Below are 25,957 nucleotides of genomic sequence, written 5' to 3' on the forward strand. Positions count from 1 at the left end.
CTTAATGAAACACAAAGAGGAAATTAATACTTAAAAGAAACAAGACAGTCAGCCTGCAAGCAAGCAAAAAAGTAAGAAATAAAGAAACAAGAACCAGGGAAGCAAAATATACACAAAGAAAGACTGGCTGACAGCAATAGGAAGAGTGTGAAAGACCCCAGAGCAACAAGTGGAGTTGTCTCACAGTTCCTTCTTCCCAACAGAGGATGGCTGGGAAGGCTTCAGCCACCCGATTTGGTTCATTTTTCTTTTGGGGACAGTCTCTTACCCAGTGTCCTTCCTCTTTACAGCATGCACATTGAGTTTTGCCTACCTTTTGTCCTCTTCGTTGTCTGGGCCTGGTTGAGAAGGTGTCCTCTCCAGATGGCTTTCTCGAACCCATAGCCAGGAGGATTTCTTTCAGTTCTTTTCGGTGGCGGGCCTGCTGCCGGTCTAAGATCTTCCTCAGGCTTTCTTCCTGTCTCTTTTCTTTTCTAAGCTCCTTATCCTCTGCACTCTGTCGCTTGGTATAAACCTTCTCCACCACTGCCACTAAATCCCTAAGGTGCTTTTCTCCTAACCTTCCTATAGACTGTGACTTTCTCTTAATATGTGGTGCTGCTTGTTTGATAAAGGCAAACATCACAGTTGTCTCCGCCTCTCCTGCCTCAGGATCATAGGGGATGTACCTGTGGAAAGCCTTCTGTAATCATTCTAAATATGCAGCCAGACTTTCCTCCGGCCCCTGTCTGACATCATAGACCTTGGACATGTTGACTGGCCTTCTGGCTGCAGCCTTGAGACCTGCTAACAGAGTCTGGTGATAGACCAGGAGATGCTCCTTATCTTGTCCTGTGTTATAATCCCTGGTTGGTCATGTGGTTGGAAAACCAGCATCTATGATGGCTGGGTCATCGGTGGGGTACCCTGATGGTCCCTGAACCAATTTCGGGGCACCCTCCACCATCCTATTTCTCTCCTCTGTGGTAAAAAAGAATCTTAAGAAGCTGCTGGCAGTCGACCCAACCTGTAGGCTGGTGAGTGAAAAGGACAGTTTCAGGAAGATTAATTAAGTCTCGTGGGTTGTCTGGAAAAGGGGCATTTTGGGATCTCCAGTTTTACAGGTCACTTGTGGCAAAAGGCCAACAGTGGAAAGGTTGATTTCTTGCTTCGTCAGGTGGTCCTGCGAGGCGCAGAGGGAAAGCCATAGTTCCATTCTGTGGGGTTGCCGCTCTGAGGGTGTGGGTGAGCCGGCCCTCACCCGTTCCCAGCATATAGTTCAGCCAGCTCCAGTTGTCTGGCTGCCTGTGCCTGTGGGGCAGAAGGATAAGGGGGAGGAGGAGGAAAGATATCGAACTCAGTTGTATCCCCTTGAAGAATTGGTGGTTTGGGGCCGGGTTCCTGAGGGGATCGGGCTGTGGGCTTAACAGCCATCAGCTGTGGGACAGAAGGGGTTATTGGTACAAGGCAAGAGAGAAAAGGCTTGACACAAGGGAGCGGGTCCTCTGAGACTTCGCCAGGTGACTATGTATGGTACCTGGTTCGGATACCCTGTACAGGGCTGGAAGACAATGTCTTACACCCTACTAACGAGATCCAGGCAAAATGTCCCTTCTGGGGGCCAGCCTACATTGAAAGCAGGCCATTCTGCTGTACATAGTGTGGTCCATTTGCCATTGTGGACATTAACGTTGTTGTTAATGGGGATTGAAGCACTCTGCTGCTGAGTTGTACATCGTACCAACGCTAACCAACCAACCAGAACCAAAAATCTTCTTGTCCCTTGGGGAACTGATTGCCTCCTAGAAGATCTCCCAGCTTCCACATCTGCCACCATCTTCTTCGTGATGACATCCTGCTGCTCTAGCAACAACGACTGGGCATGACATAATTAAAGACAACCAAAGTCCTCCTCGAATCAACACATGGGACAAAAGAGAAATAAACTGGAAGAAATTAATGATCCCACATCCCATCATAGAAAAAGTCTGTAAGCCTCTCAGTGGTCACTTAGAGCTTTCCATTATCAAGCTGTTGATTGACAGAAATGGTTATGAGTGCCTGCTTTCCACCAGCTGCTAGACTAGAAAATGAACATTGTGAGCTGCTTGCAAGCTATGAATGTGTATAGGAGTCCCTTAAAAGCATTGTTTCTCTCTGGCAATAGGAAATTTCAAAATGTGTTTGCTTTGGTGGGTTGGTTCAGTCTTTCTGAAATGAAATACAGTTTTATCAGTTCTGTTTTTAAGTTAGCACCATATTCAGAAAAATATGTGAGTGCCCTCTGCTGGAATTCTCTAGTACCACATTGGGCAAGATGATTGAACAAAATCCATAGGGTTGGTTTTGGTGTTCAAGCTTGGGCAAGACAAACTCTTGTAAAAGAATGGTCCAGCAGGGCATGATGGCTTGTGCCTGTAATCCCAGAATCCTGAAGATGGTGCCAGGAGGAGCAGGAGTTCAAGATTAGCCAGGGCTGTTACACAGAGGAGGATCTGGGAAATGTAGTCAAGAGTAGAGGGCTGCCATGTGATCCAAAGAGAGGGCACAAGTCTGGTGTTCTCAGTAAGGTAAGACCATATATATATGAGTTATAATTACATCAGAGCTAGCCATTAAGAAACCATAGCAAACGGCCAACAGCTTCATAATTAATATAGAGCCCTGCTTGTTCATTTGGGACTGACACGGCACTGGGTCCAGGCTGACAGGAAGAATTCAAGGTACAGATCCTGGGCTCCATTCCAGGGGAATTCTCTAACCTTCTTACTCTGCTGCCTCTGCTCCCTTTATTCTTTTGGAGATCGCCAACAGGCACAATCAATGTTAGATAAAATGGATGCCTTGTCTAGTGAATGGTTTAAGGGGGGCTGAGTTGATGAGGAGGCTCACAATTTTTGGTCTCTTCCACATGGAGGAGATGGATTCTGAGTTTGGGGCAATATTCGAATGGCTGAGTACAGGAGGAGCACTGACCCCCAATGGTCTCTCACACATAGAATCTGAGTTGTCTGATCCTGCAAGAGGGACACAACCTTGGGGAGTCCAGACCTATCACAATATTGCCCTCATTCCAGATGAAGTTCTAAACTCTTCTGCCTCTGCCTCTTCTCCATAGCTGAGCTCTTTCTGAAGTGGTTCTCCTCAAATTTTGATCAATAATGGAGAAGTGAGATTCCTGGTTTGAAGATTTACTTAAGGGACTAATGTGAGGAGTAGCCTGATTCTGGAAGGGCTCTGACACAGGGAATCTGCATTGGCAGATCCCACAAGAGAAACACAGCAGTGAGGGAGGCAGGTCTATCTTGAGAATCACAGACAGGATTCCCCAGTAGTTCTCAGACTTCTCTCTAGCTTGTCTACTCTTCAACCATATCTCAAGAGACAAAGGAAAGAGTAGATCAGGAGAGTCCATGGGACCATTCAAGTCCAAAATAGGAAGATGCTGAATGAAAAACCTACAACGTGGTCTTTACCAGTACCTAAACAAAGAACTATAAGGTTCAATGATACAAGGAGAATGAATGCAGGGCAAGTGGGAATACAACCCTAGAGATTCATGAAGCTTCTATTAGAAGGCAGCAGTTTTAAGGTGAGCCACTAGGACACTTTGAAGTGCAATTATCCTTATGCATTACACCTCGATTCTGTACTAGAAGGGTAAGGGGGATGAGAAAACAGCCTTAGATCCATTCTACAGCTTGTTCCTAGGTCAAGTAGCTGAAAGAATGGAAGGGCACGAGAAATGCAGGGTTGGGGAAGTGTGCAGGTATCTGCTGGGAGACTGGCTAGCCAGAGGGAGACATAGGAGAGGATATAACTTAATATGGTGCTCCTTCCAGCTAAATCTTTGAGCCAGTGCCATGCATTGCTCCTGATTAGGGTGCATGCACTCATCAAAATGTTCTTGCAAAACCAGGTGTTGTTATTGAGTGAACACTGCCCATTCTTTCCACTGCCTCCATGGATCATTGAGAGAAACTTGTGACTTTTGAGGACTTGAGAAGTCAGGAGACCTTGTGGACATGGTGGACTCAAGGTACTTGCAGAACCATGGGTGACTGGGTGCACTGGAGAGCTAGAGGATTTGTTACATGGAAGTACAACGGGGCCTCCATTCATTTTTAGACCAGGTGGAAGTGGGAAGCCCTGGGGAACATGAGATCCTGGAATCACATGGGAATTTGGTTCTTTTGTGAGATCTTTGTAGACTGGAGAACCTGGGAATAAAAACAGAAATAGATCAGAGAAACCCCACAGTCCCTAGGTCCTCCACTCATAGTTCCCTGTCGTCTGTTGCAGGCTTGGTAGACAGCATCCTGCTCAGGTCTCTTCTGTGGTAAAGAACGCTACACAAAAGTATAGTAGGTGGGACAGTACCCTGGGGTCTCATCAGCACTGTTGTTCGGCTGCCCCTCATTTTTTGACTAATCTGGTTCTCAGTGTTCCCATCGAGAACCTACAAACACCTCCTGGTTTTTCGAGACAGGGTTTCTCTGTGGCTTTGGAGGCTGTCCTGGAACTAGCTCTTGTAGACCAAGCTGGCCTCGAACTCACAGAGATCTGCCTGCGTCTGCCTCCCAAGTGCTGGGATTAAAGGCGTGCGCCACCAACGCCCGGCTCTGAATTTTTTAAGGACTTTCTAAAACCCATCAAGCTGGGAATAGGGTGGATTTCAAACACCAAATATGCATAAATCTCCAGGGTCTTACCAAGGCTGTTACTCTTTTAGCTCCCTCTTCCCCACATCAGACAGATCCCCAAAACCTACCTATCATACCCACATTTCCTTGAGACCTCAATTCTCAGGGAACTCAGTAGGTCGTTTCACCTTGTTCAGATCCCCCTCTCTGTTTGACCACTACTCCAGGAACCAGTACTTAAATATCTTCTGGAAACCCAAAATCTCCACCCACTCTTTGGCTCCTCCCTACCAAATGATCTTTGCTGCCACTCAGATTTCAGTCACACCCCTGACAGTCCGTACTGATGCAATTGTAATTGTTTTCACTGGTTTGTTGTTGGTGCAGTATTTCTCCATTAGCCTAGGCTAATCTGGAATTCATTATGTTGACCCTACAGTCCTTAATCTGAAAGAGATCACCATGACATATTCTCCTGAGTGCTAGCATTAAAGATGTGGCTAGCATGGACCCCACAATGTTTAACCACTGTTTCCAAAAGAATATGAAGTGACAGGATTGTGTATGAAATGAATCTGAGAATATAAGTCCAGCCCTCTTACTGCTAAACTTTAGAAGAAATTGGAGCTTGATACCTTGTTCAGATTTGTAACCTTGCATTTAAATGCTAATTTGTTAAATGGTTATAGAAGTTAGGACCAGTTCTTGCATCTACAAGCCATGTTAGATCACAGGCCTGTTTGGTCTTGGAGGCGAAGGAAGAATGATCAGAAGGGGAAATCCAGCCTACCCAAACTACACAGTAACTCCAACTCCTGCCTAGGTTACAGGAGACCCCGCCTTAAAAGGAAAAACAAATCCAGTAATAACAGACAAAATTTCTCCATGATTCCCTAGTAGTTATACATTCGTATTATCAATGGGCACATAAGAGCCAGACCAGGGGCACAGACCTGGAATCCCAGCTACTTGAATTCTGTACTAAGAAAACTATAAATTCAAGGACAGTCTGGGTTACAGAGTAACTTGAAGGTCAACAACGAATACATGACAGGAACTTTTCAGAAATATTAGACTGCATAATATTTTATTTAGCATTCACAAATATTTATTTACATGAAATTCAAGTTCCATATGATACAGTCTTTTTACACAATAGTTTAAACTGACTTGGCCTCTGAGAAACCCATCTGGGGTCAGTCCTTCTCTACAAACAGGTCAGAGGGATCCAGAGATGTGGTGAGGACTGGAGAGGACACAGGCAGTGGGAGCATGGTGCAGCTTTCTGACTTTAGGGAAGGCAGCTGATCTCATCCTGGAGCTGGGGCCTCAGCCTCAGCCTGCTTCCCATGCTATCTGATGAGAGAAGAGATAAGCAGGCAGGGTGGTTGCTGTGACGACTGAGGCTGTCACACAAGGCTATTTGCAAACCGAGGGAAACCCAAAACACCTTAGAGATGTGGTCCATCACAGGTTGGTGACAAGTGAGGTCACCCACAGAAAAGGAGTAGGTCAGGAATAAGTGACAACATTGCAATAATGCCCTTTTGTCTGGTGTCAAGTGTTAGAATGATTGACTCTCAGTAGTTGCCAGTCCTAGGGAAAGATTTGCAGGTCAAACTTTGTGAACAGGGTCAAGTACATTGATCACAGAACAGAACTTGTGCCACAGATATGTCTCAGAGGCCCTTGAACTTGAGTAGACCTGAAGCATCATTGGACCTTGCAAAGTAAAGAGTAGGAGGACACCGGCCGCCCTCAAGAGGGAAGCCAAGACTCCACCCATGTAAGACTCCACCCCTGAAAGTGGAGACTGGGTCCTCGGAAGACTCAGTGTGGCTGGACAAGAGCTTAGGGTGTCAGAAGCGGTGCCATGGCTGGGGGCCAAAGTGCATGGGCAGGTTGTGCTCCGGGATCACATGTACTTGGCCAAAGTCGTAGTTGCCACCCATATTGGGCAGAGGTGGTCCGTAGGGTACTGGTATAGGACCTATGTTGATGGGGAAGTTGTTGAACCCGGGCCACCGAGGTGGCCGGAAGAAAGGTGCGTACACAATGACAAAGGGTGGCATCTGTGGTACAAACCATGGCGGGCCTTCCTCGTGGTGTTCTTTCTTGGCTGGCTTTTCTAGTGGGGGACCGATGCGTTTGAAGACATTCTGTCCATTCTTCCTTCTCTGTTCCTCTTCAGCCTCCTTTTGGATTTCCTCAATCAGCTTTTCATCATCTTCAGTGGGGTCGGTCCAAATGGAACACCTGGAACATTCCTGGCAAGAGGCTCCTGGAAGGCGAGGATGCTGGCAGAAATGGTCGTAGCCATCAATAGAAACTCGACAGAGGTAGCACATATGGGCACCACAGCGGCAAGTCATGCGGTTACAGCCTTCGGATTTGATGAGGCCAGTCCCACACCGGGGGCATTTTCTAATGCGAGCAGCAGCCATTTTCTCTTCAATAGATGTCCGGTACTTGATGTCATCCTTTTCAGCCAGTTCTTCACAGGTGAGGCCATTGTGCTCTGTCCAGAGTCCCCGACACTTCCTACAGGTTTCCTTCCGGCATCGAGGATTAGGGCAGCTGAAACTCTTCACATCCCTGTCCAACAGAGCAGGGAAGCCACACGAGGGGCAGCGGAAAAGCTCATCACCACAAGCTGCAGTGATTTCTTCTTCAGCTCTCCGTTCATAGTATTTACACAGGATGTTCTGGGGCAGCACCTTCTCCAGTTCACTGGTTGGGAAGGAATATGAGCAGCTGCCTTCCATGCATCTGAGTTCTGACTTTCCAGACCCAAACACGGCTTCTTGGGCATATCTGATGAGACATTCTTTGCAGAACAAGTGAGCATCAGAGCACTGTGTCAGCTCCTCAAATGGAAACTCCCCATAGCAGCATCCACACTCAATCAGCTGTCCGTCCTTTTCATACTGTTCTGCATTCATCTGCAGGGCAAGAAAAAAGTCTTCATGCTCTGCCTTCTCTTTGATTTTCTGCTCATAGAATTCCTGCTCTTGCTGCACAGCTGGGAGGAGGTCTTTCTGGTAATAGGATCTACAGTGTCGACGCTTGTTTGCCAAAAAGAACATCCTCTTTTCTATTTTTATGTTGCCTTGCTCAAATTTGAAATCAATGAAGGAATCCTGATTCATTTCTTTCCTCCTTTTCCGTTTTCCATTGGCATCGGGTGATTGTTCCTGCCATTTTTCAATAGCATCAGAAAGGGCCTTTCGTGTGATTGCATAGTGTCCTTTGAGCTTATGTAGGACCCACTTGATGTCATGGCTGCTTAGCATCTTGAATTCAGCCAACAAGAGGTCAGCAGCTTGGAGGAAGCATCGCTGGTCAAGTGGAGTCAGTTGGGAATAGTCAAAAAAGTCTACTTTAGGCACCTTCGCCTCATCCTGGCTGACAAGCAGGCTGGTTCTGGGCTGGATAATAATTCCATCTTCTCTCTTTGGATAATCTGGGTTTTCCAGAAGAAAATTACAAAGTACATTCAAATCATAGGTATCCTTCAAATGAATGATCTCTTTAACATACCCATTTGCTACATCTGGAAATCTTGCTTCTGTTTCTTTCACTAACCACGTAACCAGGTCTTGATCTAGTTCAGCTGCTCCTTGTCCCCACATGGGTTCCAATTTGGCCTCCTGAGATCCTGGAAGATGAAAAGCTGGCTCCGGGTCTTCACCAATTGCTAACTGCTGATCTTCAAGTTCTCCCAGAGGATGGGTCGCCCGAGGAGAAGCAGGACCGGGAATCCCCTCCTGCTGCGGTTCTGGCCTTGGAAAATCAGGCTCTGGGAAATCATGGCACAGGAACAATGGGCCCATTTCTGCTTCAGAATGTTGCTTTTGGGGCATGACCTGGTTTGTTCTCTCCTGAGGCTGTGGATTCAGATCCTGGAAGGATGGGTGGTCAAGCCGGTGCTCTTCTTCAATTACCTGGTCATCTACTGAAGTAGCTGCCTCTCCAGGATTTGACAAGAGATCTGTCTCTGAGTCTTCAGATGGTTTGTTCTGAGCTTCCAAAGGCCCACTCTCTGGGAAAACACAATTATTATCCACTATAATGCAATTCTGCTTCAATTTGTGGCTGACAGTGTTGTTTGCTGTCTGCTTAATGCTTGGTCCAGGTTTGACTTCTTTTTTGTTCCTCTCTAGATGCAGAAATTCATCATATTCATCCTCAGAATCATTCTGTGCCCCAGAACCAAACAGTGAGTTGTAACAATAGGAAAAACAGCTGTGGGCATCTGCTTCACGGTTGGCACTAGAATTTCTGGACCTTTCCTCTCCTAGTCTGTGCTGACCATGGCATTGGGCAGCTGGTTTGAAGACGATGGATCGGGATGTCTGAGGTTCTTGTTTTTCTGTCAGTGTGGCATGATCTTCCAGATCGTCATCTTCATGTAGCTCAGTAGATGGGGTAACCACCATTGAAATCCTTTCCTCAGAGGAGTCAGATACAATGATGGGCCTGTCTCTGACACTCATCCATTCCTCTTCCAAGTGGCAGTGAAAGTTGTTCAGGTGAGTGACCTCCTCTTTGTGGTTTCCCTCTGCCATTTTCAAATTCCTATATAGATATAAGTGATTGTTAGTACCCAAACATGGACATCTGCTCCACAGATCTAAACTTCACTCTGAAAGGACTGATCGACACATGATCTCTTCTCCAAGCCTCAAACTCCTGCCTCTTCTCAGCTTGACTGGAGAATGAATGCCTCCTACTGAATCAGACTAAATAATCTTAATCAATAAAGCCACCAGGTGCTTACTTCTCTCTCATTCCTCAGTTCAATAGGGACAGAATTCTGGCTCCACCCACCTTACCACCAACCCAGAGTCCAACTGGTGTTGAAGCTCTACTCCAAGGAAATGACCTTAAATTTATATCCACCTAGGACAGGTACTGGTCCTCAACTTTTTATGCCCAACATCAAGCAGACCTCCACCCGGTAGCCTCGCTCAGTTTGCAGCCCCGCCCAATGGAACCCTGACACAGAACAGGATGTCTTTCTATACTGATGATTTGATTTGATACTGTAAAACTAATAGAGGCTTCAGGGATCCTCATGGGGCTTCAGACAACATGGAACTCTGGGACCTAATATATTTGTCTATCAATGGTCAGTGACCATCTCAGGAAATTGTGTCTACTCAGCTAGCTGACCCTTAATCTTCCTCTTTCTGTCCCAGTTCCTTCAATCCGTAATTCATTTATTTATACATTCATACATTCATATTCATGATTTAAATTGAGAAAGGCTCCCTCTATATAGTGGATCTCACTATAGAACCAGGTACACTTACAACACACTGAGTTTCCCCTACTATCTGACTCCTGTGTGTTGGGATGGAAAGTGTGGTACACATATGCACTATGGTTACCGATTCTTGATGGGGAAGAGGCTTCTATGCCTTAGATAATCCTAGTGACATTCATATCTTCCACGTTGCCAACACTCTGTGATGGGATATGTCAGTGACTCTTATTGGTTGTTGAATAAAGCACTGTTGGCTAAAGGAAAGCAAGATAGGTGGGACTAGGAATAGAGGAGGACTCTGGGTAGGAGAAACACAGGGAGTCACCATGTAGCAGCCATGGTGGTAAGAAGTTCAGACCCTTTCTCTGATAAGAGAAATACTTAAGATTAACAATTATGGAGTAAATAATTAAGTCGGAACTAGCCAGTATAAAGCAAGCAAGGCCAACAGCTTCATAATTAATACAGTGTCTTGTGTGTTATTTGGGAACTACAACGCGGCAGAGCCCAGGCAACTGGTGGGGAAAAACCAAAGTGGCTGGCAAGGAAAAGGCTTCTCTCTACAACACTGCCCTATCTATCTGGGCCATCTGGAGCCCCCCTGTGGTCCCCAAGGTACCCGGAAATAACATTGGGAATTCTTCCAACAACGGAGTGCTTGGCAATGAAGGAAATGGTTAAAAGATGACCAACAGTCCCTAGATTCAAAAGTCAAGACCTCCATCAATTTCTCTAGGCTTCCTACACAATGGTGGGCTCCGGCCCCTCACTTTATAGTAGAGAGTGGACAATGGCATATCAGCTGGGCACACACTTTGGGGACTCAGTATCACTTCCCCACTCTGCCCCAATCCCTGCACTTGTCTGATCCCTGGTGCTCACATTGAAGGGTTAAACTTCAAGAACATGGGCTTGAATAGCTCCACCAAACAGGAGACTCCAAGCTCCTCCCATTCTTTGTCTCCTCCTAACCTGAAGATGCCCTTTGGTGCCACTCAGGATTCTACCCCACCCTAGAGGCCGAATCTCATTGACTTAATTATTCTTCTTGGGGATTTCAACACAGGGTTTTTCTGCATAGGTTTGAAGACTGTCCTGGCACTCATTCTGCAGACATCCATCTCAGGGAGATCCCACTGCCTTTGCCTTCCAAATTCTGGGATTAAAGGCAGGCAGCACCACTGCCTAGCTGATTTCATTACTATTGTTCTCTAGATCTGTGTGTGTTGACCAGGCTGCCCCCAAACCCCACAGAGATTACTTTGCCTCAGTTTGCTGACAGCTGACATTAAAAGAGTGGCTCATGAGACCCTCCAAGAAATAATCATGGTTTACAGAACATTTACTAATTGACAGGATTTGTGAAAATGAATACCAAGAGAAACTTGGTCTTGCCCTCTTGAGTCTCCCTCCCTGAACATATTGGGGCTCAACTGTCAGCATACATATCAAAAACTGGACTTCAACTTATCCTGCTTCTAGGTCAGAAGCAACTGACCTAAACAAGTGGGAATGCATGGACCCCAGACTTTTGACAGTGAGGGCAACATGGGACTGATACAGACACGCACGCCCACCCCCAACCTGGGTGTCAGAGAGGAGGCCTCGGCAATCTATGGGACCTGGGAGAGTAGATCATATTTATTCCTGGCATACAAATGGACTCTGGGAGCCCATTCCACATGGAGGGATGCTCTCTCAGTCTGGTCACATGGGGGAGGACCTAGGCCCTGCCCAGGATGATATGACAGACTCTGAAAATCCCTCATGGAAGGCCTTACCCTTCCCCTGGAGAGCAGAGGGGGATTTGAGTGAGGTGAGGGGTTGGAGAATTGGTAGATGGGGGAGGAGTAGAGGGAGAGGGAACTGGGAGTAATATGTGTAAAAAGTTAAATTTAAAAAAATTATTATTAAAAAAACTTAAGAAAAAATAAAACAAGTCATTTTTCCTAAAAGAAAAAAAAATGTTATTACATGTGTTTTGTGCATGCATTTGGTTGCATAGCCTGCCAGAGTATATTTGTAGAAGAAACAAACCGCATGGTTTCCCCTTCCATCCTATGGACATGGAAATAAAACTCAGGTTCTCAATCCAGGTGACATGGACTTTAGCTGTGCCATTTTACAAGCATCAGAGCTCTGGGTTCAAGGTTTATGTCTCCAGGAAAATCAAAGACTGACACCAGTTTTTCATAGCTCAGGCTGGTCTCATACCCATTGTATGACTAAGAATGACCATAAACTTCTAGTCCCCTACCTCAAACATGCTGAGATTACAGACCCTAATCCCTTGAGGGTGCCTTTTCCACCCCCTTTAGACACTACTGAGTACCTCAGGAGGACATTCTGTCCTTTTTAGATATTTATTCTGATTTTTTAAAGGGCATTTTCTCTCTTTTTTTTTTGGTTTTGGCTTTTCAAAACAGGGTTTCTGTGTATTGTTTTGGAGGCTGTCCTAGAACTCGCTCTGTAGATCAGGCTGGCCTCAAACTCACAGAGATTTGGCTGCCTCTGCCTCCTGAGTGCTGGGGTTAAAGGTGTGGTCCACCAATGCCTGGCTTTCTCCTACTCCTTTAAAACTTGAGAGACACTAGTCCTACATCTGCTCTTCTTACGGTCCTGAGACAGGAGAGCAATTCTCTTCTATAAGATGTGACCCATGGTCTCTATTAATAAATAAGTTTTTCAAAATTTCCCCTTTTTAGTTAGAGTATTGTGTATCCTAAACTGAACTTGAATGTGCTGTATAGTCCATGAAGACCTTGAATTTTTTCAAATGAAACCTAAGAGCAACAAATCTAACAGGGAGTGGTGACACACACCTTTAACCCCATCACTAGGGAAGCAGAGGCATCAGAATCTGAGTTGGAGGGCCGCATATTAAACAACAGGATTTACAGAACATCCAAGACTACACTAAAAATCCCTATCCCATAAACAAAGAATAAAATAAAAATTTAAACTACTTGTGTGTGGTGGTACATGACTTCAATTCCAAAACTAAGCAGGCAGGGGCAGGAGAATGTCTGAGCAGTTTTGCACAACCTGGTCTACACGGGGAGCACCAGGACACCCAAAACTACATGGAATGACCTGACCTCAAAAAAGTAAACAAACAAAAAAAGCCTTCAGCATCTATTGCCATCAGATCAATGCAGATTACAATTACTTTGAGATTTTTAACTTTTTCAGAAGTGCCAAAAACAATGAACAACAGCAGCTCAGGCTGGTAAAGATGTGGGAGAAATGATCACATATTCATTGCTGTGGTCGCACAGAATGGTACAACCACCCCACCCACACACACCACCATTCAAACAGAAGCCTCACTGGCCAACTTACCCTGGCCATCAGCAGGAACTCCTGTCTTCACCAGATCACTGCTGCCACAGCCGTTTGAAACTCCAGTCCAAGGACACGGCCTTAAATGTATTTTCCTTTCAGGCCCCTCCCAGATCCTCCACATTTTTCCCATCATTCCCACAGACACTCCCACTCAATGGCCCCTCCAGGTGTAAGCTTCACCATATAGAGGCTTGGTATATTTGAGGATGGCTTTCATCATTGAGCAGATATAACCAATGCTGCTTTTGTGGGGACCTAAAATGCTAACATATTTTGCCACACCCTCTTACTTCTCCAATCTTGGGACTGAGCCCATTTAAAATGTGGTCTTCAATGCTTGGTGATTCTCTTAGTTCAAGGATCACAACTCAGGCTGCCAAAGGTCATCATCCTATGCCTTCTGATTGCTGTCACCCTCCCTTTTTCCTTTTTTCAAAAACAGTTTCTCTGTGTAGCACTGGCAGTTCTAGAACTCACTGTGCAAACCAGACTGTCCTCAAAATGAAAGATTTGCACTTATATTCCTCAGCCTCAGAAATAGCAGGGTTAAAGGTGTGTACCACAATGCCAGGTCCTTTTTTTGACACAGGGTTTGTCCTTACAGCCCTGGCTGTTCTCTGTCTCACTGTATAGACCAAGTTGGCCTCAACATCACAGAGATCTGTTTGCTTCTGCATCCTTCTTGCTTGGATGAAAGGATTGCCCACCAAATTCACCCCTTAGTGATGGAGTAGGGCTGGCTAACAGTCTGCCTGTCACTCTTTTCATTCATGATGCTACCAGCACCCAGTGCCAGGCATAGGCAATCGAGAGCCTCCCTCTGCTCCCCCAGGTCAATGGATGTGTCCAGGTCCCATTTGCCCCCACTTTACTGTACACAGTCATCAAGGCTGATGCTGGCTTCTGTGCTTGCAGACTGGACATTCAATGGGTATAGTACACAGCAAGTGATGCATTTTTGTGAGGGAATGAACTGCTTTCAGTCCACCCTGGGATCCCTCAGCTTGTGTCCCGGTGACCTTTGACTTGTGTGGAAACCTGCGTGAGGGCAGACCTCAGGTTAAAGGTCAACAACCAGGAAGTTTTCTTGACATTCACAGAGGATTAAAATGAACTACAGTAATGAATTATTGGAAAGTTAACAAAGCAATGCTTGGTGAGGCAGTGACAGAACTCTTTTCCAGCTTTGTGGGAAATCCTGGTGTAAATCCCCCATACTGGATAAAATATAAACAGAGGGTAAAATATAGTTTTCCTAATATTTTATTACAATCAATACATTTAAAAAAAATAGGCATCCAGGCTGAGGTGGCAAATCTCTTTAGTTCCAGAATGTGGGAGGAGGAGGAGGCAGTTGTATCTCTGTGAGTGTGAGGCCAGCTTGGACTACAGAGCAATTCCAGGATGGTCAGACTATGAAAGGGGTAAACTAAACTCAAGGGCTTCACTTCTAATAATTTAGAAATAAAGGGACCAGGCCCTCACTCAGCCACTGCTTTAGCAACCATGACAGGCTACAGAAAAGACATGTAGGCCTCTGACACAAGGAAACTCTAGATCCCTTGGCCTCCCGGAGTCTAGGGCCAAAACTGAACACAAAGAAACTCCAGACCCCTCCTCAGCCTCCTAGATGCTTGGTTCCTGAGAACTGTTTGGTCACAAAAGAAACTCCAGGGGGGACCAAAAACATCCCCTGTAATCTCCAGGATATAGTTCTGAAAACTATTGGTATCTATGTACAACAGGCCACCTGTAAGTAACAAGACAATGCCATAGAAACCACAGAATGTTCCCTCTCAGCACTGACCAATGAAAATAATTAGTACACAGGTATTTCATGCCAAAATATGAGTTTGAGAAATGCTCCTAATTGTTCCCAAATGTCAACCAATCAGGAACCAACCTGTACCTACTGATGTAATCCTGTAACTTTTTTCTCACACCTTTAATTCCATCACTCAGGAGGCAGAGGCAGGAGGATCTCTGTGAGTTCCATGGCAGCCTGGTCTACAGAGCAATTCCCAGGACATCCTCCAAAGCAATACAGAGAAACCCTGTCTCAAAAAACAAAAACAAAAATCAAACAAACCATCAGAGGTTACAAAAGATACAGTCCTGGTGGGTGTTGGGCAGTAGTGGAGCACGCCTTTAATCCCAATACTCAGGAGGCAGAGGCAGGCGGATCTCTGTGAGTTCAAGACCAGCCAGGTCTACAACAGCCTCCAAAGCCACAGAGAAACCCTGTCTGGAAAAAACAAAACAAACAAAAAAGATACAGTCCTGGGAGCATAGTCCTGTAACCCTAGTTACTTGGGAAGCTGAGGTAGGAGAATTGCAATTTTGAGGCAGACTGACTACAGAATGACATTGTGATCAACCAGGGATAAATTGCCAAAACCAAATCACAAGCTTCAAGATCTACAAGTCAACTGTTCTTTTGTTCTGTGTCTGTTTTTTGCCAGTACATGTGTGTAGACAACATGGGCATGTTTAAAGTCCCAAGAGACCAGATGATGAACTCAGATGCCCAGGCACTGGGGAGCCTAATGAATTGTGAGCTCATCACTGGCAGCTACAAACTGTACCACTATTCCATGGTAAAATATGAATTTCTCTGAGCCATCTCTCCTGCCCCACAAAAGCAATCTTAGACTTTGATCTCTACTACCAGTTATGTTTTTGTTTGTTTCTTTGTTTGCTTGTTTTCATGACAGGAGGTCTCTGTTTAGCTTTGGAACCTGTCCTGGCACTCTGTAGACCAGATAGGCCTTGAACTCGTACAGATCCACCTTCTTCTGCCTTCCAAGTTTTGGGATTGAAGTTGTGTGCCACCTCCACTCAGCCTGCTCCCTGCACTTTTTAAATTTTGATTAATAATAATAATACAAAGTAGTAAGTTACACCTTAAATTTTACTCTAAGACCACTTTATTTAATGAAAACTGATCAGTGATGAAAAGTTAGGTCTGAAAACTTTATAGTGGCATGGGCCTTTAGCACATCTGGAATCTCAGCACTCAGGAAGCAGGAAACAAATTGTCAGAACCCAGGGGAAAGCCTGGGCTACATAAGAAACCACTATATAATTATTTCATATACCTCAAAATTTGATCCAATTTTGTTGGAAAAAGAAAGCACTGGCCCAGGCAGTAATCGAACACATCTTTAATCCCAGCACCCAGGAGGCAGAGGCAGGGAGATTTCAGTCAGTTCAAGGCCAACCTGATCTACATGGTGTGTTCAATGACAGAGAAGTCCTTTGTAAATAAAGACAGAAATGAAAGAAACACAGTGAAAACAAGGAGGAAAGCTCCGTGATGTATTCTTTCTTTTATCTTTTCTTCTCTCGTGTGTATCTATACTGCAGGTTCATCTCCCTCCTCTCCTCCTGGTCCCTTCTCCCCACCTCACCTCAATGCCTGAACCACTTCTCCTCTATTGACTTGCAGAAAACATCTGACCTTCCAGAGGTAACAGCCAAGCTTGGCATTATAAAACTCCATGAGACTGGCCAAAAACCTTCTTATCAAGGCAGGATGAGGCAGCACGCTAGGAAAAAAGGGGTCCCCAAAGGCAAGTAAAGGAGTCAGAGACACCCCCACTCCCACAGTATGAAGTCCCACAAAATACCAAGTTACAAAACCATTGAAAGGGATAAACTAAATTCAAAGGCTTAACTTCTAATAATTTAGAAGTAGCCGGGCATTGGTGGTTCACGCCTTTAATTCCAGGACAACCTCCAAAGCAATACAGAAAAACCCTTCTCGAAAAACCAAAAAAAGCCGAGCGTTGGTGGCTCACGCCTTTAATTCCAGGACAACCTCCAAAGCAATACAGAGAAACCCTGTCTCAAAAAAAAAAAAAAGCCAGGTGTTGGTGGCTCACGCCTTTAATCCCATCACTTGGGAGGCAGAGGCAGGCGGATCTCTGTGAAATCGAGGTCAGCCTGGTCTACAGAGCGAGTTCTAAGACAGCCTCCAAAGCCACAGTGAAACCCTGTCTCGAAAAACCAAAATAATAATAATAAATTAGAAATAAAGGGACCACACCCTCACTCAGCCCCCTGCTTTAGCAGCCATGACAGACTACAGAAAAGACACGTAGGCCTCTGACACAAGGAAACTCCAGATCCTCTGGCCTCCCGGAGCCTAGGGCCAAAACTGAATACAAAGAGAGTCCAGACCCCACCTCAGCCTCCTAGATGCTTGATTCCTGGGAACTGTTGGCCACAAAAGAAACCGGAGCGAGCGTGGAGTTCCAGCAGAGAGCATGCGAGCTAGGCACTGCGGCCTCCTTCCTGTGGGACCCCCATCGCCTCCGGCCTGCAGCTTCGGTCGGCGTCCTGCGGACCCTAGGAGCCCGAGCCCTCTCACAGCAGCCACCGGCCCTGCCGAACCGAACCGCGATCCTACAGCGACTCTTCCTCCGCCTACGAAGCGTCGCGATGGCGGCAGCGGCCTCCTCGACCCCACCGGACCCCAGGCCTTCGAGGGGACGTCTCCGGTGCCGGTGGGCGTGGCATGGCGGAAAGAAAGGGGGGCCACCCCAGGCCAAGGTTAGCCCTTCCGGGGCCTCTGCAGCCTGAGGCGGCGGATCTGCACAGGAACCCTCGGCCATCGCTGGGAGCGAACCGTCCAGGAACCCTCGGCCATCGCTGGGAGCGAACCGTCCAGGAACCCTCGGCCATCGCTGGGAGCGAACCGTCCAGGAACCCTCGGCCATCGCTGGGAGCGAACCGTCCAGGAACCCTCGGCCATCGCTGGGAGCGAACCGTCCAGGAACCCTCGGCCATCGCTGGGAGCGAACCGTCCAGGAACCCTCGGCCATCGCTGGGAGCGAACCGTCCAGGAACCCTCGGCCATCGCTGGGAGCGAACCGTCCAGGAACCCTCGGCCATCGCTGGGAGCGAACCGTCCAGGAACCCTCGGCCATCGCTGGGAGCGAACCGTCCAGGAACCCTCGGCCATCGCTGGGAGCGAACCGTCCAGGAACCCTCGGCCATCGCTGGGAGCGAACTGTCCAGGAACCCTCGGCCATCGCTGGGAGCTAACCGCCCGGTTGACGAGCCCTCGGACCTGGAGGAACTGAGGCCTCAACAGTCCTGGAGGAAGGTGAGCCGAGCCCCGCATAGCGGCCGGAGGAAGGATCCGTCGGATCAATCGTGGGTGCACGGGTCCTCCTTCCACCCGAAAGAAGCCTGGACGAGTCATCGCTTGCGGCCAGTCGGAAACGATGCCGAAGAAGGCCTTGTGTATAATATGAAAAAACTGCTCTCAACCTTTCCCCCCGACCCTTTTAGAGAGACCTTTGGCTAAATCTGGGCGTGTAGCTGTAGAGATTGCCGACGCAGGGTAAAGTAGAGGTAGGACATCACATGGGAGTATCAAGTCGTCTTTAAAAAAACATCGTAGTCGTGTCTTCCAGATGTGACTTTGCAATGGAATTGTTTAAGCCACATCTAGAAAAGACCCCAGGAGCGACCCTCGTCCTTGTTTGTTTAATAGGCTAGAGGACCCAGCAGGAGGAAGAAGAGGTCCGGAGCCAGATTGGTTGTGTGCAGACGTCTTTTTTTTTTTTTTGGTCTTGTATTGTGTATACATTTTATTCATTTCAAACCTCCCCTCCCCGTGTGTGTGTGTGTGTGTGTGTGTGTGTGTGTGTGTGTGTGTGTGTGTGTGTGTGTGTTTGTACACACTTTTGCGCAGTGTGATGTGTGTTTGACAATGCCAAGTATTTTTTGGGAAAGATCTTTCTAGATACTCTAAAGTACCTGATATATTTTATAAGTAGCAGTAGTAGTAAAACAACACATTATGTAAATATGTTTTTGTTAGGATTCATTTGAAGTATTGTTTGGGAGGAATAGCCAGAGCCCTCCTGGGCTGACCACATTGTGTTTGTCCCCTGGTTTCCAGGAGAAGGAAGTGTAGAGCTCTAAGTCATTGTGCTCCATGGGCAGAAAAGAAACCACTGTGCCATTTTGTTTTGTTTTGCTAGTACATAGCATATGTAATTATATAAAGGACAAAGGAGTCCTATTTACAATATCTGGTCACTCTGGATGTTAAAGAGGTTGCCAGTGTATGACAAAGTAGAGGTAATAGAGCAATATTTTGTACTTTTTGTGTTAAAAATGTTCAATTATTACTCATTACATGTGTGCAGTTTACTGGACTGCTGTGTACATAGTGGACAACAGTCCTTACTTAAAACATCTGGTCTCTCTAGATGTTTAGAAGTGCCCAATGTATGTTAATGTAGAGGTAGTAAAGTATCACTTTGTAAATGTCTTTCTGCTAAAATTCACAAATGCTGTCTTTGGGGTGGAATTATGAACCCCTCCCCCTCTGTGAGCAGTTCCGTCTGTCCTTGCTCAGTGCTTTGGAGGAAGTGCTGGGAGGCAGCGAGGTCGTGTACTAGTGTTTTCATACTGGACCTCTCAGATGCCATTTCTATATATTTGCATTTCGTTTTCCTGTGTGTGTACTGTATAAAATGGACAAATACATCTAAAAATTTCAGCTTGTAGTCTCTAAATGTTAAAGAGGTAGTAAAATTAGCACATTGTGTACACTATTTATATTTATAGGAAAGATTGTTCTGTAAATGATTTGGGGATATGAGTTTGTTCAGCAGTTTCTAAGCATTGCATATGCCTGTATCTGTCTACTGGTTCGAAGGCAGAGAGAGAAGGGAGAAAAGAAGAAAGTGGGTCAAAGCCCAGATGGTTACATTTAGAAGACACCTCAAATAACCATTGCTTTATATACAATTTTATTTACTAGTGCAGTGTGAATAGCAGATAAGTTCTCACATGAAGTATCTAGTATTTCTAGATATTTTTAAAGTGCTTGATACGTTTAAAAGTAGAAGTAGTAGAATAAAACTTTGTGTAAATAGTTTTTGAAAAACTGGAGATAACTATGTTTAGAAGTAGAATTGCTAACCCACCTCTGAGAGCAGTACCAGCTGTACTTGTTCAATGGATTGAGGAGGTGGGGGGGGAAGAAACTGCAAAAAGATTCCATTAGTGTGCTAGACAGTTTTAGCTTACCCATCACCCCGTATATACATTTCAATTAGCCTTGCTATGCTGTATATATTGTACATACTGGACAAAGGAGTCCTAATTTTAGTTTGAAGGCATTAAAGGGGCTGCCAGTGTATGACAAAAGCAGAGTTAGTAAACTAGCCCATTCTGTATACTCTGTGTTAAAGTCATACAAGGTTGTCTTCTGAAAGGGGTTGTAGAAGTCTCATCCAAGTGTTAGGTGCCTGTGTCATGTGATACAGGGGAGGTGGGAGACCAGAATGGTCTCAGCAGAAGACACTTTGAGATCTACCCCTTGTCACCTGTGTGTGGTTTCAACACTACACTGTATATAGGGGACACATTTATGTCCTCATCTGAAACATCTAGACCTTCTAGGTGCTTAGAAGTGCACAAAGTATGTTAAAGATAAATGTAGTAAATAATACGTGTTGTAAATTATCCTGTTTAAACTTGTGGTGAAATGTTGTCCTTTGGAAATGGAATGCTAAGATCACTTCTGAGCAATATAGACTTGTGCTGGTTTGGGAGGGAGGAAGAAAGAGAGTGTATGAAGAGCCTAATACTAATGTAAGCTTTGGTAATGCAAGATTAGCCATTGTCCTTTTATCTGTGCATCTTATTTGTGTAATGTGTGCTGTATATAGAAGACAGACAAGTCCAAGTATACAGTGCTTAGTTTTCCTAGATGGTGAAGAGGCTGCAGTGTGTGACAGAGTAGAGTTAGTGAAAACACATGTTTTTAAAGTTGTGTTAAAATTCACACAGAAAATTCTTAAAACCATTTAGGAAGTGAAATTGTTAATATCCCCCACAAAAAATAATAATAACAGTTACGTAAACTGGTTGAGAGAGATGGGAGAGGTTCTATGATGGGAAAGTCCTGTGTATGTCAATAAAGCACTGTTGGCCAATAGGGAAGCAAGATAGGTGGGACTGGGAGTCCAGGAGGACTCTGGGTAGGAGAAACACAGGGAGTCAAGATGTAACCGCCTTGGGGGTAAGAAGCCTGGAAACTTTTCTCCAGTGAGAGAAATACTTAGATTAACAATTATGGGGTAAATACTTAAGTCAGAGCTATCCAGTAAGAAACAAGCAAGGCCAACAGCTTCATAATTAATACAGCGTCTTGTGTTTTATTTGCGGACTACAATGTGGCAGAGACCAGGCGACTGGTGGGGAAAAAACCAAAGCGGCAGACAAGAAATAGGATCACTCTACAAATGGTGTCAGAATGGGATTAAATTTCCACATAGAATGACAAAAGCTTTAAAGGATTTTTAGAAACAAAAGAATGGAGAAAAGCATGGCTTTTTGGTAGCAGCATTTTCTCAGGTGGGCTCTGTTTTGCTAGCAACAAGCAGAGACTCACGCGGCTCGCTTAAGGGAGTCTTCCTGACTCAGCATAAAACAAAAACAAAAACACCAAGGTTCTTTTAAGAGGCTCTGCTAACAATTAAAAATTGTACATACAGCTGGAAGTGGCATTGACCACATCTCCAAGCCAGCAGCTTTTGCTGGATGTCAGCATAGACTGAGACAGTGAGCTGGAGTCACGCTTACACCCGCCATCTTGGAAAAACTGCAGTTTAAACAACTGTGGTTTTAACAGATGAGACACGTGGCCAGAAAAACATAAAGACTTACAGTAAAGTGAGACTTGGATAAAGAAAAGCCTCTAAAGGTTTACAGTGTGTTTAAAATATGCGTAGGATTGAGAGAGAAAAATAAATGGCATATACTGCTAAATAGAGAAGCCGGCTGTGGTGGCTGTGGTGGCGCACGCTGGTAGGATTTGCTCCAGAGGAAGAGGTAAGGCGGGTTTCCAAAGGGAAACCCTGTCTCAGAGAAAAATAAATAAAAGTAAAAGAAATAGAGTAATAATAGATAAATAAATAAGCCACGTAAATATGGAAAATACACAGAGAGTCTGGATACTGTATGCTATTGTGATTTTCAGTTTTTTTGATTGCTAAGGAAGGAACAACTACTAAAGTACGCTTATTCTAAATGTTGCTAAATTAATTCAACTTATATCTTTTAAAAATTACTTGACTTCAAAATTTAAGTATAAGGATATGTTACTTTGGAAAAGATATTTGTGCTTCCACAGAAAATGGAACTTTGTGGATTCCTTCCAGGATTCTGTGGTTTGATGAACCAAGACCCCCAGAAGCAATGGCCCAAGTGATTCAACATCTAAAACAGCTAAGATGATACAGCTTTACAGACCACGAAAATAAGGACTTATACAGGTTTCTGAGTTTTGTCATGATCCCCATGGTGTGAACAGCACCCCCTTCCAGCACGAAGCAGTTTGGAATGAGTGACATCCAAATCGCCATATTGTTTATAAATCTTTGTTTTAATTTGAATGTGTTACTTAAAATTGGTTAATGATCATAACCAATCTCTTTTTAAAGGAAAAAGGGGATTATGGTATGAAATGAATACTTTGTATTGGTATGTTTTTTCATTTATTGATACAAATTCGAGATCAATTTTGTGATGCATATATTTCTCCTCTTGATTAAGTATTGTGTTTATACTAATCTTTTAAAACATAATGTATAATTAAATACAGACTATAGATGGTTACTTATAATAGTTAGAACTTATATTTAGGTTAGTTAGGTTTTCTAGATATACAGAAATATATATGAGATAAATAGTCTTCAAACCTTTCAAAGACCTTCAGAAAATGGTATTTAAAATGGTTTAGGGTTTTTCTTGACAATGAGAAATGTCTGCTCCTGGCATCACCAATTATGTCTGAGAGGAAGATGGGCATCAAAGAAACTCATTATGGAGTTTGCTTTCAACATGGCAAGATTAGCCATTTGGGCAAGAAACCGCTCTTGCCTGGACTGCTTGACTGTTGTTGTATAATCTGGACAGGCAGGATCCACAGGAATGTGACGGCTGAACTCAAACAGTCCTACAGGGTTCCTGATTCATGGAAGAGTCTATGAGACTTTCTGAGGACACAGAAAAATGACTGACAGACTGCCAATGCAGATGGACAGTTTGAAATTTCCTGCTTTGCTGAGAAGTCTTCCAGACACACTGTGGCCCATGGGCTGAAGATGGATGCCCTAACATTACAGAGAAACTTCGGATGACTGTCCAGGTAGCAAGATGTCTCTGTCAATTCTAGTGTTTATATATTATCCTTCTGTGGTCTTTGATGGAGTTGAAGACAGATAATTATAATTATAGTTTTCCTTAGTAATGATAAAAGATAAGCTACATATAGAACTTTGGATTCACAAGGATGGGATGGATGATATTTTCTTTAAATCTTGCTAAATATTGATAGACAAAATATTGTAACTGTGTTATTACTTGATAACTGTTCTGTTATATATAATTTGACTATGTTAAAATGAAGACCTTTCTTTTGTTTAGACAGAAAAGAGGAGATGGTGGGAAAGTCCTGTGTATATGTCAATAAAGCACTGTTGGCCAATAGGGAGGCAAGATAGGTGGGACTGGGAGTCCAGGAGGACTCTGGGTAGGAGAAACACAGGGAGTCAAGATGTATCCGCCATAGGGGTAAGAAGCCTGGAAACTTTCCTCCAGTAAGAGAAATACTTAAATTAACAATTATGGGGTAAATACTTAAGTCAGAGCTATCCAGTAAGAAACAAGCAAGGCCAACAGCTTCATAATTAATACAGTGTCTTGTGTTTTATTTGGGGACTACAACATGGCAGAGCCCAGGCGACTGGTGGGGAAAAAAACCAAAGCAGCAGACAAGATAAAGGATCACTCTACAGTTCTAGACCAGAACATTGCTATTTATAGGTATATGCAGTTTATTTACTGCACTGCACTCTAGGTATGCTGGGGAAACAGAAGTGTTACTGGAAATATCTAGTCTTTAGACTTTTAAGTACATAATAGACTTGGTGTGGCAGGTGGATCTTGTGAGTTCTAGGCCAACCAGGGCTACATAGACTTTGTCTCAAAACAGTAAGGAAATGTGCATAATGGACTGGTGGTAAAGGCACTTGCCACCCAGCTGATGACCCGAGTTTGCTCTCCATGATCCACATAATATAAGGAGAAAACTGATTCACAAGTTCTCTTGTAGCCTGCATACAAGCACAGTGGCATGCATGTGCCCACATGTACTAATTAATGTAAAAATGCACATGGTGAATATAGAGGGTTAACACTTTCTAAGGATTGTTTCATAGGAATGGTTGTGGGTGTGTGGAATTGCTAGACTTTATCTCTGAGCAGATGCTGTTACCAGGTGGAGATGGATAGGGGAAAGAATAGTGCAGAATAGGCACTGTGCCCGGTGGTTGGTTCCACCAGCCTAGCCATTGTTCCTGGTGTGCATTTCAAAGGAACGCCGTCTTCTGGGAATGGCCTTTGTGAATGGCAGTAGAATCATCCTGGACTGGAGCTGTGCAGAGAAGAGAGATGAAGGAAGAGCTCTTTGCTGGGACCACCACATCTGGAAGACAGTTACAGCTGTACCCAGGGATCCATAAATACATGCATATGGAAAGATACCTGTGTTTATTGTGTACAAAGTTCATCCCACAACATCTGAACTTCATGAATGTCCTAAAGGAGAGTGTATGGTTCCATAGGCTGACAGAAGAGGTGACTCTTAAACATAGAATTGCTAAGCCGTGCCTGGACAGTGTGAGTTAATTCATGTTGCTAGGTTGACTGGAGTGAGAACAGGAAGGTTCACAGAGCGAGATCTGCAGCACTGTGCTGTGTTGAGATTGACATCCTGAGGACCCATGCCATAGGTGCATCTTCTGTGCTTCACAGGAATATAGTTATTGAGCAGGAACACCTTCACATTTTAGCATATACATCTGATGATAAACTTAGGAATGCCGACTTAGTTGGTCTGCTGCCTTGTGTTTCCCTGTAAGCTGAGCATCGAGGGAATGCAGAATCTTAATTGTAACTTCACCAGTATGTCTATCTAGAAGCCTGCTGCCATTTTTGTCTTCTATGAAATTTTTGTTGCCAAGGAAGATAGGATTACAGTTTTGTCTGACAGATTGAGATGGTGTGGTGTATTCTTAGTTATCAAAATACTCATGTAGCATGGGATTTTTAGTTGGTGAATATTCACAATATGGGGGAAAGCTTGATACATACTGCATAATCTCAATTCCCTAAATGTGTGTACACTCGAAGCATCTAGAAGGACACAACAAGCTGAACTGCTTGCGACTGGGAGACTGTTCTTAGCTCCTTGTGTTTTATTTACTGTAATGCACATACTACAAAATAAAAGCTTCTTTTAAAAGCTTAAGAAAAGAAACTCCAGGGGGGACCAAAACCTCCCCTGTAGTCTCCAGAATATAGTTGGTATCTATGTGCAACAGGTTACCTGCAAGTAACAAAGCAATGCCATGGAAACCACAGACTGTTCCCTCTCAGCACTGACCAGTGAAAATACCTGGTACACAGGTATTTCATGCCAAAATATGTCTTTAAGAAATTCTCCTAATTGTTCCCAAATGTCAACCAATCAGAAAACAACACGTACCTACTGATGTAATCCTGTAACTTGTCTTTAAAACCTAGCAGTAGAGCCAAGCGTTGGTGGCTCACACCTTTAATCCCAGCTACAGAGCGAGTTCCAGGACAGTCTCCAAAACAATACTGTCTCAAAAAATAACAACAACAA

The 25,957-nt window shown here is 44.6% G+C and overlaps 1 protein-coding gene across 1 annotated transcript; it reads right to left on the reverse strand.

Annotated features, from left to right (window-relative positions):
* Window positions 1-5,722: 5,722 nt before the first annotated feature.
* On the reverse strand, window positions 5,723-9,192 carry LOC121135535 (E3 ubiquitin-protein ligase RNF216-like). Its single transcript, XM_040734511.1, has one exon. It carries the CDS (start codon window positions 9,188-9,190, stop codon window positions 6,482-6,484), a length of 2,709 nt encoding a protein of 902 aa, XP_040590445.1. The 5' UTR covers window positions 9,191-9,192; the 3' UTR covers window positions 5,723-6,481.
* Window positions 9,193-25,957: the final 16,765 nt, after the last annotated feature.

This window comes from Mesocricetus auratus, unplaced genomic scaffold (assembly GCF_017639785.1).
Source record: "Mesocricetus auratus isolate SY011 unplaced genomic scaffold, BCM_Maur_2.0 Super-Scaffold_100038, whole genome shotgun sequence".
Classification (NCBI taxonomy): domain Eukaryota; kingdom Metazoa; phylum Chordata; class Mammalia; order Rodentia; family Cricetidae; genus Mesocricetus; species Mesocricetus auratus.